This window comes from Melanotaenia boesemani, chromosome 8 (assembly GCF_017639745.1).
Source record: "Melanotaenia boesemani isolate fMelBoe1 chromosome 8, fMelBoe1.pri, whole genome shotgun sequence".
Lineage (NCBI taxonomy): Eukaryota > Metazoa > Chordata > Actinopteri > Atheriniformes > Melanotaeniidae > Melanotaenia > Melanotaenia boesemani.
In genome coordinates, this window is record NC_055689.1 from 19905882 (window position 1) to 19919167 (window position 13286).

General features: G+C 36.7%; 1 protein-coding gene across 1 annotated transcript; it reads right to left on the minus strand.

Annotated features, from left to right (window-relative positions):
* Positions 1-436: 436 nt before the first annotated feature.
* On the minus strand, positions 437-13074 carry prkacbb (protein kinase, cAMP-dependent, catalytic, beta b). Its single transcript, XM_041992734.1, has 10 exons — positions 12717-13074; positions 9135-9196; positions 8923-9051; positions 8537-8635; positions 8334-8416; positions 6232-6358; positions 6047-6142; positions 4578-4700; positions 4279-4443; positions 437-1915 (listed from the first exon to the last, which is right to left on the minus strand). The coding sequence occupies exons 1-10, from the start codon at positions 12760-12762 to the stop codon at positions 1790-1792; spliced, it is 1056 nt and encodes a 351-aa protein (XP_041848668.1). The 5' UTR covers positions 12763-13074; the 3' UTR covers positions 437-1789.
* Positions 13075-13286: the final 212 nt, after the last annotated feature.

Genomic DNA, 13286 nt, shown 5'->3' on the forward strand with positions numbered 1-13286 from the left:
GTAATTTATACCATCTGCTTCTATTTTTGTGACTTATTTGATCTATTAAATTGATCTAAATATATTACTACAAATATTAATTTTTTTTATATGAATATACATTAGTTATGTGTGATTTTAATATAGGTGTGGAAAAATCTTTATACTAGCAGCAAAAAGCTCTTGTATGAACCTAGGTTTGACAAACTGAAGCACATTGAATCAATATGACTGGGAATGTTTCTGCACAGTCACCAAAGCACTTAATTTAAATTTGCTAATTTCCAAAGATTTAAATAAAAATAACTTTCTCTTCAGATCCCTGGTAATTCAAGAAAGACTGGGTTCGCATTAGGATTCAACCTCCTTCAGCAAATAAATGAAATATGAGATTAGTTGCTTCAAACAAGGGTGCCAGTGAGGAGGAAGCAGAATTTCCAAAACCGCCAAACTTCAACACTTTTAAAAATAAAATTTATTAGCATCTCTAATGTGTATAAATAAAACATATATGAAACAATGCATATACGTATAATGTAATGAGCTTAACAATAACAGGATTACATGTGATACAAAGGAGCAGTCTTTAGTTCAGCCAGTGCATTGTGAGGAAAATGTACTTCAAAAATCAAGCTTTTAAATATGCATAACTAGAAGTTGAAAATCTACATTCTTTGACAAGAATGAAACAAAAATTTTAATGGGGTGATAAAAGGGAAAACATGGTAAATATACTGTTTTGCCTTCCAGCCTTTAAAGGTTAGAGCCTCCTCCATTTGGTAAATTATAAATTCTGATTTTATTTGACTATGTTAAGGTGCAAAGCCCCAACACTATTCACAATGATCTTTGCAACTTTACAAAACACGCAATAAAAATCCTGAAAAAGATTTCAAGTCTCCTTTCCCTTTACTGGAGTCACATTGTTCCACAGACAAAGGGTCCTAAGCAGACCTGAAATCTAGGGACAAAATGACTAAAATGTTAAACACAGTAACAAAAAACAAAGAAAAAAACAAAACAGTAATATAGCAAATGACAAATTTTACATGTAACTAACAGACCCAAATGGATCAAACAAAAGTGATTTTGCATTTTTTTTTTTAATGCAAGGTTTGTCATTATTCGCAATGGCTTCCTGTGCCTGGGTCAGAATACCAAAAAGACAGTCAATGGATGCTTTTGTGGGGATCTGAGGACTTGGCTCTCTAAGGCAAAAAGCAAAGAAAGGAAAGGACCTCTCTTTTTGTGTCACCCAGAGTTGTCTATTTGGTCATGCTTTAAACACTCAATTGTGTTTAAATGCCTTTAAAAACTGACAGATATGCACATAGGACAAAAATCTACCTTTGTATGCTGGCTAGAACTAATGTGATGTGGACTTCAAATATACACTGCTTATGATATGAGGGAAAATAAACAACCCGCTCAACTGTGTCTCAAATTGCTGCAGACAAGTCAGTTACAGTGTGTGGATTGTTATTGGCCATTGTCTCAGTTTCTCCTCATAAACTGAAAAATATCACATTTTAATTGGGGACAAAAACACCCAAGACTAGACTGCCTTCAAAGAAAAAAGAAAAGAAAAGTAAAAAACAGAAAGAGAAAAGTGATGTGTCCGCTTTAATACGCAGGTGTATGCAACAGTGAGAGGTTATCGGCACCCAAGGATCATGGCGACCTCATTCAGCCTTGTGGAATGAAGGGACTATGTAGTAGATCTGAAAAAGATGGTCTCTGCTCCATCCCAAGTCTTTTAAAGAGTGCAAAGAACCCCATATTTTCCCTGATATATCCATGTTCTCACGTCCTAAAACTCGGCAAACTCCTTCGCACATTTTTCTGTTAAAGAAACACGGATTTCCTCCTCCTCGTAGTCATCAAAGTTGCTGGTGTCCCCAGGGCCTCTGCACTTTGGTATGAATGGAGCTTCAACCTGTGAGAGCAAGAGAGATGTATTTTACGTCAGGGCAAGATTAGATTCAAGTCTATGCTGTGAAAGTGAGAATGCAGACTGTGTTACAGTGTAGTTAAAAAAAATAGACTAAATTAAACACAGCTTCTGGAAACTGGTAAAAACGGACTGAAATCATATGTTTTACTTACAATTCATTGTTATAACAGCATTATTGTAAACTATTACAGCAGTATTATGTTATATGTTAATCAGATTATCAGCATCTGAAACCCTCCACACTGGATCCAGCTGCTTTTGTAATTTTCTATGATGGATAATTGTGACGTTCATGCAGTGTGTTTTGAAAGGCGACAGCTTGCAGTTCTTTCTGCAGCTCGGTTTCCATCACTTCTCATGTCTACAGCAGAGTAGGTAACTATGAAATTTCTTGATGTTGAAGCATTGGTCAGAAAGTGTGCCTAACACCCCCTTGGGGCATTTTGTCCTCTATCTGAAACAACTATGAGTGCCTTGTGCCTTTACATGTTTCCACTGGACACTTTGTAGAAACTTGCTCATTTCAAGCCGGAGCTTATAAAGATTCCTGAAGTCATGGAATTTCTTTCCATGGACCAGTAAATCACAACTTCACTGGCAATGATTTTTCACATTTTGAATAATGCTTGGACATTCCCAGTAAGCACATGTTTGTAGTCACTGTGAGGTTGTAGTTTTACAGAAACCTGTAAGAGTGACCATGGAAAAAAATATATTTATATGCTGTGAGGCCATTACATTTTAGCACATGCTATTGTACTAAAGTGTATATATAGACCAGAAGGACTGAGTCTCTAAAAGGTCTTCTATGTTTCAGTAGAACACCACAGTACTAAATTGAGAAAAGAATGATAAAAATAGCATATTAACATTATTTTCAATGACCAAATAATTCACACCATGAAAAACTGAAGGCTCATTTCTTATTTAGAGGAGACAAACTCCCTGCATGGCACCCTGTGGTTTCAGAGTGCTGAATTTGTGTACACACACTAATCTAATGAAGACAAATCAGCCAAACTGTGTGAGCAAATTAACTGAAATGTGAGCACAAATTTACCTCAACTTGCAAACAAATAGTTTTTCATGCTCAGGTATTTAGATTTCACACATGAAATGTTATCAAAACAGGGCCTCCAAAAACATATTTCAAAGCATTTTTTAAAATACTCTCAGCTTTCGCATGCTGATATTAATGTTATTAAAATATAAAGATGTTTAGGTTGAAACCTATTCTTAATTAAGTATTTCTGTTTGCAGCTTACATGCAAATAAAAACTACTGTACATAGTACTTTCTTAGTTTTACTTTTTTTCCAACAAAAATGCTACCTACCTCCTGAACTACCATTTTGGTTAAATTATGCTATTTCATGCGTTTTTCCATTTCTTGGCAACATTACAGCTTACAAAATTTCCAAATAAAACAAATAATTAAATAGATACTTGCATATGTTGCATTTTTTTGAGGCAAAATCTTGACACAAATGTCAGTTTGCCAGTTCTTCAGACTCAATCCCCCTCTATCAAAGCTGTATTTACTAAACATAAGAGTGTGTTTGGCTGTTGTAAAAAAAGGACATACACAGAGACAAATAGCATGTTTGTGTGCAAACCAAGACAGACGACTGGTTGAGCCTTGAGGGCTAGATTGGCTTAAAGTTTTTACTGCTTTTATCAATTTTTAAATGGTTAAGGAAAATGCTGTTTTTCTCAAGTAAGTCACCCTTTTCAAATACCCTAAATTATGATATATGATAATAATGCAACTGTTACTGCACAAGAAAAAAAACATCCTGTGCTTCATGTGGTAAATATGGCAAAATAACCTTTTGTGTGTCAACATAATGTCAGAATTCATTTGCTCTTCTGAATGCAGCAGAACTTAGAAGAGAAGAGATAAAGAATAAAGGGTGAAGAAACATAAATAAACAGGAACTAAAACTGAGGCTAAAAAATAAATAATTTCATCCTGGAAATCAGTATTTATAAAAAAAATGTAAAAATATTTGTTTAATTTTATATCAGCTAAAGCTAAACAAAATTATCACATCAATGTCCATCAAGCCTGAGCTCAACAACAGCTTCGATTAATCAAAACAAACCATCATCGCTACGGCCTTTGCAAAATGGTTATTGACCCCAACACCTCACAGCGAGCAGTAAAGTTTAGTGATGTGAAAAGACACACAGAACACTGACTTGTGGTATGCACCTACAACAAAACATCCATCCATAAACAGGACCAAAATAATACATTCAACTTCCAAGAAACACTAGAGTATGCAAAAAAAAAAAGATTGAACACACAAAAAAAGCTTCTGTAAAATGTGTTTGGTGTCTTGCCTTTCGCTCATAGATGGCGATCCAGTCTGTGGTGGCGAACCATTTGTGGCCCTTGATGTCGTTGACTCCATTCTTTAGGTTGCCATAGCGTTTGGTCAGATCCACCTGCAGGAGGTTTCTCAACAGGTCCTTCAAATCGGAGCTGAAGTGGGAGGGGAATCGTACCTGGAAAGGTTTTTAAAAATGATTTTTTAAACAGTAAAATTAAGGGACTAATTTCCTGTGTGTACACAAGACATTTCCAAGTTACCAGTAGCAAGACCATTTAAATATAATATTCAAAACCAAACAATTCTTACCTTTCCTGACACAATCTTCTCGTAGATTTGGATCGGTTGATCTGCAAAGAAAGGAGGGTAGCCAGCTGCCATTTCATAGATGAGGACTCCGAGAGCCCACCAGTCCACAGCTTTGTTATAGCCCTAAAACAGACATGACAAATGTTAATAAAACCAAAAACAAAAAAAGCTAAAATAAATAGAAACACTCCCACAACTATAGTGTAATAAATACATAAGCAAAAAACAAAAAGAAAAAACAGCAGGCAGCATTTGTTTGAAATTTCTTCTGCCTCTGGATTTTTCAACAAACCTAAAATATTAAATGTATAAGAGCATCCCAAAATCAAATAACCTAATTGCCTGTGTCAGAATGTAAATATGGTTCATGACATGACACAACAAACTAGGTTAAAATAACAAGATAAATGAACAAGTATACACATTAATTTTAGAATTTTGATTTAAATAGTGACAGGCTACTAACTTCATCCAATTATTTCAAAAGTGCACCTGAACATAAAGCAGACAATATTTACAAATGAATAGTGATGTCATGTCACGGTCTATATTACATTAACATCAGCACAGAGTGAAACCACACTTCACTTGATCCAAAGCCAAAAAACATGTATCAAAAATATATAAACAAAATAAATAAATAAAAACCTTGTCTGAGACATTTATATATGAATATGAAAACTCTCCGAGTGTCTGTTGTTGCCAAGGCAACATTTATTTGTGACACAAAATGGGATGAAAACAGCTGGCTCTGCCTTTAAAGCTACAAGTGAACAGGATGCTAATTTTTAGAGAAGGCATAGTGTGGTGTAGAGCATAATTTAGTTCAAAAGCTCCACTTAAGAGGATCTGCAGTTCACTGAATACTTCAGACTAAGCAAGGACTGCAGACAAATATATATGCTGGGACACCATCTGCACTGGATGAAAGGAGCTCCAAAGGTCAATGTACTGAAATTTACTTCTCTACCACAACTGCTCCATTATTTATCTCAATACTCCACTTTGTGGTTGGTTTGTCAAAGACGTTTTGTTGTAGGTTTTTTTTTCTTAACAAAACAATAGGCTAGTCTGTGATTGAGTTTAAAAAGAAATGAAAAAGTGATGCTTATATCTTAAAAAAACCAAAAAAAAATTTTTTTAAATCAAGCTGTAGTTTGAACATGTCCCTGAAGCAAACTATGATCATGTAGTACATATGCAACAACAAGAGGGAGAAACATTTGTTTTTCATTGCTCAATGACACATGTATATGATCTACTGAGGAGCCAGACAGCTGGAAAAAAATGGTTTTATGTCACAGTGGGGGGGGGGGGATCTGAATTTCATCCAAATTATTAAGAAGTTTTTTGTTGATATTTGGTCAAAATATTTATTTTACGATGACACTTAAAGACCATAACCTGAGTTTTGAGTGTTACCCAGAAGACATTTCATCTGTGAACTAAAAACAATTTAAAATCCGTACTTTGCTGAGAATGATTTCAGGTGCCAGGTACTCTGGTGTACCGCACAACGTCCAGGTTCTGCCTTTTACACGTTTGGCAAATCCAAAGTCTGTCACCTGGAAGATAGACGAATGCTGAGTATTTTGCATGTTGGTCATTAATGTTGCAGCAGCTTTATTAATCAATTTGTTGCATTTTAGCTCACCTGAATGTAGCCATGGTGGTCAATGAGAAGATTCTCAGGTTTCAGATCTCTGTAAATGAGATCTAGCGAATGTAGGTATTCAAACGTCAGTACTATCTGGGCGGCATAAAATCGTGCATGTGGTTCACTGGCAAGAAAAAAAAAAAAAAAAAAGACGTGTGTTTAGAGAGAGAGAATAAAAAAAGAGAAATCTTATTTACACAAAGATTCATTCTATAGATCAAACATAGCAGCAAGGATCTTGACTCTGTTTTATCGTTATGTGATTGAGTCTGTTTATCTTTTTGCTTGGTGGCATAATTCAGTCAGACCTCTGTTACAGAGACAAACTCACTGAACCAAATAGTGGGATGGTCGAGTCGCCTGCTTGACGAGTCACAGTCCTGCCCAGCCTCCCTGTACGCTAAACAGGTACAGAGGATGGCTTTATCAATTCTTAATGATTTCCATCTTCTGTGGACTGAATTTAAACTTTCTCCCTCTGGATGGAGGTTTTTAGTCCCAAGGTGAAGGACAAAGCATTATAAAAACAGTTTTGTTCAGGAGTACTCTTACAAACATCTGAAAGCTGAAGTGTTTAAACAAAATCAGCATTTGTTGTTTTCTGCTGTTCTGTTCATTAAAATATAATAATAAAACTAAAGTAATGTTTTTGTCAGATTTTTAAATAACTTAATGAAGTACAAAGCATTTTGTTATTTAAAGATAAATAAATATATATTACAGATACAACCGTTATAATTTCCCTCATGGGAAAATTAAATTATTTTTCATCTATTTCATTCTTTCAAGAGCAAGTGGCAGTCAAGATGGATTTAATTTTATTGCTGGTCTTCCAAACCCCATCAGTGCAAAAGACTGCACACACGTCAGATCTGCTCCCTCAATCACTCCATAAATGTCCAAATTATCTGCGACTTTCAGATCCACCTGCTGAACGAGGTCTTTAATAATTAAAATTTACAACAACTGTGTCTTTTTATTATAATAATTGCTTTAATTAAGAAATAAAGGTTATTTCCTGGTTAATTACACCTATCAGACTCACCGGGAGGATTCATGAGATGCACCACTCGCTCTGTAGGTGAACCACAGAGCGAGTGGCACCAGCAGGTGAAAATTTACTTTACAGATTGTATAATGTACAGTAGGCTATGTAATGAAATTCTATTCTACAGTGTACCACTTTCCCCTTCAGCCACGGCACCATGAGGATGTGCATCCTGACACCCTCATGGGACCAGACTAGAGGCAGCTGTCCAAGATCAGGAATAATTATTGATCCATTTGTATATAAAGCCATTTTTATATTATTTGCAGCTTACCATGTGATTATTTATGATTAAGTAATAACTTTAAAAATGAGGAAAATCGGGCTTCATTGCACATTTGTGTTATTATTATTTTTTTTATTATTTATTAATCATTTTGTCATCCTGTTAGTTATTTTTCCACATCTGTTTCTCCTCCGTGTCTGTTTGCATACAATCTCTAAATCATGACCTTTTATGGGCATTTTTTGGGGGGTTTAGCTATGCAAAGTAGGACCAGCTGGTCCATCCTTTCAATTTACAAGAGATTGGTATTTACCCATCTAAAAGGAAAGATACTAACAATTCTGCAGTCTACGAACACACTCATGAATCTGACGTAGGATTTTCTTAAAAAACTTCTCAAGTACAACTTAAGAAAAAATGTACGAAGATTTGTTCGAAGATGTTGGTGAATCAGGCCCATTGTTCTTATCCTGGTTTTTATTGCAAAGATTTTTATATTCCTAAGGTTTTCTATTGTGTTTTTTATCTACTTATTTTTATCTATCTTGATCTCATTTATTGTATTTCATCTTTTTACTTATCCTTGCTGCTATATTGATTAATAGCGGAAAGCACTTTTTGTCTTTGTCACTCGATCAAGTACCTGTCTGTCAGGTTCAATGTATGTTTTTGTTTTGTTAGGGAATGCTAAATGCTGCCACTGTTTCTGCAAAACAAATCTACCCACAGGTATTAATAAAAAAAAAAACATGAAAACCACATGAGGTGAAATTAAAAACAAAGACACCACTAATTTACATTTAAGAGCTGACAAATAATTCTCACCTGAACCTTCCGATTCGTCTTAAGTGTGAGAACATTTCTCCTCCTGGTACATATTCCATTACCATGTACAAATTGGAGTTGTCCTACACAAAAAACAAACAAACAAATAAAGAAAAAAAAACACTAAAAAGAAACACATTTTGCAGAAAAACAAAAAACAGAATTTCTATTTTCTAACTTAAAAAAAAAAATAAAAACTGTACCTTAAACGCATACTCGAGTTTGACGAGAAAGGGGAAGCTCACTGCTTGTAATATCCTCTTCTCATTTAATGTGTGTTCTATTTGCTTGAGTTTCACCACCTGACAGACAAAAAGATAAGATAGCTTTAACAGGAGAATCCCACACAGAAAACTACAAAAAGCAGAAGCAGATTTTAGTTAATAATAATTCATTTTATTTGTGTCCCCCTCATACTCCCATTATGAAACACATAGTTTAAAATGCTTTCCTTTTAAAGAAAATAAGTCATTTTGTTTGGCTGTTTTAAGTAGCACCCAACTTTTATTGTCTGTTCACATTTACTGCTCATGTTAACACAATTGCTGGTTTGAAATTCACCATGAGGCCTCAAAGAGCTGCCACTGACCTTCTGCTTATCCAGTATTTTCATGGCAAAGTATTGCTCGGACCCTTTGTGTTTCACCAGCATGACTCTTCCAAATGAGCCAGTACCCAGAGTCTTTAATCTGTCAAAGTCATCTAGGCACGTTGTGCTCTGTGAAAACAGCTTCATGTTAGAATCATTGCTGTATAAATGGACGCTGTAGTATGTTATGTTCAATTACTCATCATTCTGACCTGCGGTGGGCATTCCCATTTCCGTAAGAAGTCTTCTTTGGCTTTTGCTAGAAACTCTTTCACTAAAAAGGAAAAAAGTGCAAAGAGTCAGTTTGCATGCATTGTTCTTGAGAAATAATTTTAGTTATAGGCACTAAATACATATTTGGGGTTTAACTGAACTGGCAATAATATCAAATGCTATCATAAGAGAAGAGGAAAGGTGGAAAAGCTAGGAATGGAAATTAAATTGTAAGTCAAAGGAGAACAAGGGGAGAGTCAACTCTCATCTGGATATTAAATAAAATGCCAAATAGTTTAGTCTTACAAGAGGGAAAAAACACAAACACAAGACAACAGCATCCACAACAAGCTGAGAAGTGATGCATGCCAAGAAACTCATTAAGTTTTCTGTTTAGTTTAGTAGCCTAATTTAAAAGAGTAACAGGAAACACAACACTCTGAAACTTTTGGTGAAGTTTCATTGAGCATCTTGTGCATCACTTACAGTAATACAGATTGTGGGAAGGCTATTAAACACAGCTTAAAAATGGTGAGCAAAGACAAACCAATGTATGGGGAAACACAGCAGATCGCAGGTATCCAGATTGAGAGAATGCGGATAACAAAAAACAAACAAACAAAAAAAAAGAAACCACTGACTTATTATCAGAGCACACAATAAAAGCAAGCAGGTCGAGCAGGTTTTCACAATGAAACCAATGCTGTTCGGCCATTCTGCTCATCTTTTTTTGAGAAATAAGCATACCAAAAATCTCTATTCATCACCAAGGTTTTGCAGGAACAATCACCCACATGGATGGGATGATACAGAAGAGAAGACAGAGAGAAATATAGAGTTCATGTACATAACAAGTATATCACAACAACAAATATGAGGCATATGTCATGAAATAAAGCAACAAAAATGAGAACATTGCTGACAATAACCTAAGGAATTTAAACAGAGACTAGGTGTCTACGGTGGTACTCGAAGAACAGGTGTACCAAAATGCCATGCAGTAGAAATTCAGTCATGCACAGTAGTACAGATTGAAAGGATAACGCTCCCAAGCACTAGAAAATAAAGACATTCAAATTCTGCACACACGTCAAACCATTCAAGTCAGGAAAAAGTCCGACTTTTTTCTTCCCTGCACCTTGGTTTGACTTCTCTCCCTGAAATAGCTATGAAATGATAATGAATGCACTGGGCAAAAAAAAGAGCAGAGACTTTAATATTTACAAAACAAAACAAACAAAAAAAAATAATAATAAATTAGTAGATATCTTGATAAGTGTTTGACTTTCTAAGAAAATGCTAAACATTTCTGTAGTTTCAGATTCTCAGTGATGAGGACGGGCTGCTTTTCCTTCTACTGTGCAAAACTGCCAGTTACAATTACTCTCAATATTAGCTTAACCTGACAACGTAATTGACTGTTTAGAGTATAGATATCTGAGCTTCAAAGCCAAAACGACACATTTAAATGTCAAAAACAGTAAATCTTTATATTTGTGAAGCTGAAACCATGAAATGATTAGCAGTTTTTCTTAAAATGTGACTCTAAAAAATCTGTGGGGCTTTCAGAAACTTCTCTGTGATATTTTGTATCTGCAGAGGAAAACTTATTTGCACCAATTTTCAAGTTAGCCAACCCTTTCTTAGATCAGTGCCAAAATTCAGCCAAGCATAACTTGACTAAGTTATGTGGACCTATCCAGTTACACTATGGTGTGAACACAGTAGATGGGTACAGTGAAATAAAATTAGGTGTCACCATGGCATGTGTCTAATCCTCCTGTCCAAGTGGGACTGTGCCGGTGTTCATCCAACTGTTCCAGCCAGTGACATATATATACAGTAAACATACAGCGCTGTAGGTAACCAGGTCGTCTTGTCAAGAGCGACTACACTCCAGACAAATCTGCAGCTCAGGGCACAGTGTCAGCTTATATGGGTTTAACAGTTAGCTTCGGCCCAGGATATAGGGATCATAGTTGCATTCAAAAGAAGTGCTTGGCAGTATACATACTATTGCTGATCTGATCATCTCTGTCCGCTGGTTGGCAACATTCACTGCGCCTGCCTGGTGTCTCTCAACAGGTCAATAAATCTCAAAGGAACACACTCACCGCCCTGGGACATCATAACTAAGGCACTGACTGCATCATAGAGTGCTGTTACTTTAAACAAACTGAACACGTGTGGTTCTCTGTTTGTAAGAGAATGAAAATTTATCATTTATATCATTTCCAAGAATAACAATTTTTTGCCCAAGACAATAAATCTCTACAACTTTCATGTTTACAACTAAGCATAAGGAAACAGTTATGATTTACTACATTACAAGGGGTGTTCAATGATGATCAACTACACATCAAAGTATATGAGTGTAAAGTAACACTGGCCTAGGCCGAGTTACGTCAAACCTTACAAAGCTTGTAATACCCCTTATCCTCTGACGAAGGTCCGATGACAAGCTGCTACAGTCAATGACAAGCTGAGTGTGAGAAGTGAGCCCTGATGGCCCTTTACCACAGCAAGATTAGAGAAGGGGCTCTAAACAAACACAAGTTGCTTGATTTAGGGGGGTGTGCATATACCGGAAAGACAGAAGAAGGTCCCAGTTTTATGAATGGATAGAGAGGATTTGTAATTTCTTCACCATATTTGGTCATGGTGCTGCACAGAGGGAAAGTTTTGTTTATGTAGCTAAGAATAAGATGTGGCAGTGAAGCCTGAGGCAGAAACAGTCCCACACTGCCTTCAAATAAAATTTAATGCCTATTTATCCCAATTATTCATGGGTCTGTTGTTTATTGCTGCAAAATCAAGTTCATCAGCGCAAAGTTTCAGTCTGACTGCTGAGAAGAAGCCTGAAGCTAAACTTACAGTAAAGAACCACATCTTCAGCGTTACAAGTTCAAGATGACACTGCACAGTGGTTGTTGAGGTGAAACTTTACATGTAAGACTTTTAGCCAATTTCCAAGTATTTTGAACTGAAACGTCTGCACGCCACTGCTAAGGGCCTGAACAGCTACCACCATCAGAGGAAGGAATGAGGGGCCTTCTGAGTGCTAATCCCCCCCATCAAAGCTAAAGTTAGCTGGCTAGCTGGTCACTAGGCTTGATCATTCTTGAGCTCCAGCTGGCATGCAAACGGCTGTTAAACGCTTGCAATAAGCAGTATCACGACCATATCGATAAGTAATCATTTGACGGCTCCATAATAGACTATAATAAACTGATTACACCATCGGTGCACCCCTTCCCCACCCCCTAGATGCTATGGCAGCAACAACAATATTGTGCACTTCTTCAGCAAACCATCTTAGCTTAAACTGCGACTAATTCTATATACAGAATCATATAAACATCCCCACTTGGCCCCTTTTTGACAACTTAAGAATAACTGCTTCCAGAGTTTGAGAAATATATGAAAAGCTGTGAGAGATGATGGACGGCCTCCGCTTTACAATGACTGTCAGTTAAGTCAATATCAGGGTTATCACAACCTAGCTAGCTACTTTAAATGCATCGTAAATAGCTTAAATGAAACATAAATGACCGCTGGGACAAACATCAGGCCAAACTCACCGCTCTCTAGCTCGTTGCCCTTCTTGGCGGTGGCAGCGTTCCCCATGGTGTGGAAGACACGGCGGTCGCTCCGACTGAGAGGAGATGGCGGCAGCTAGCTAACCTTCCAGCTGATGATTTCGAGGTCCTTAAAATACGTGAAACCAAATAGATACAAATATTTACTCGGTTCAAATATGATAAAATAATGTCCTTATTCCCGTCCGGCTGCCCCCTCACGCTCCCTCTCCTCCTTCCTTCAGAAAGATTTCCGCTGCTGCTGCTACTTCAGTGATGTCTGCACGGTTGACATGAAGCTAGCGGTCACTTGTGTTTCTGACTAAGCTGCTCCCCCCAGCCCTCACCAGCTCTCAGCTGCATTCACGGCGCTGTGGCAAGAGCTCGGATTGGCTCGAGATATTATGGACAAGATAACAGTGGAGGTTTGCTTCCGCGTTTTTGGACTGTATTCGCATATATGGGGTGACATCTGACAACTTTGCTTGACTTTGAGGATAAATTCTTCTTGTTTCTTGTTGACTGATAAAGGGCATAGCTTGGGCTGGGAACGATAGACTACACTGTAACTTA

What these genes read in the sequence shown, in the direction of transcription:
- prkacbb (XM_041992734.1), bottom strand. Translation starts at nt 12,762, where the DNA reads ATGGGGAACGCTGCCACCGCCAAGAAGGGCAACGAGCTAGAGAGCG. An exon ending in GGGCAACGAGCTAGAGAGCG is followed by an intron (nt 9,197 to 12,716) that starts GTGAGTTTGGCC and finishes TTTCCTTTTTAG; the next exon opens with TGAAAGAGTTTCTAGCAAAA. An exon ending in CTGAAATCATTCTCAGCAAA is followed by an intron (nt 4,701 to 6,046) that starts GTACGGATTTTA and finishes TGTCTGTTTTAG; the next exon opens with GGCTATAACAAAGCTGTGGA.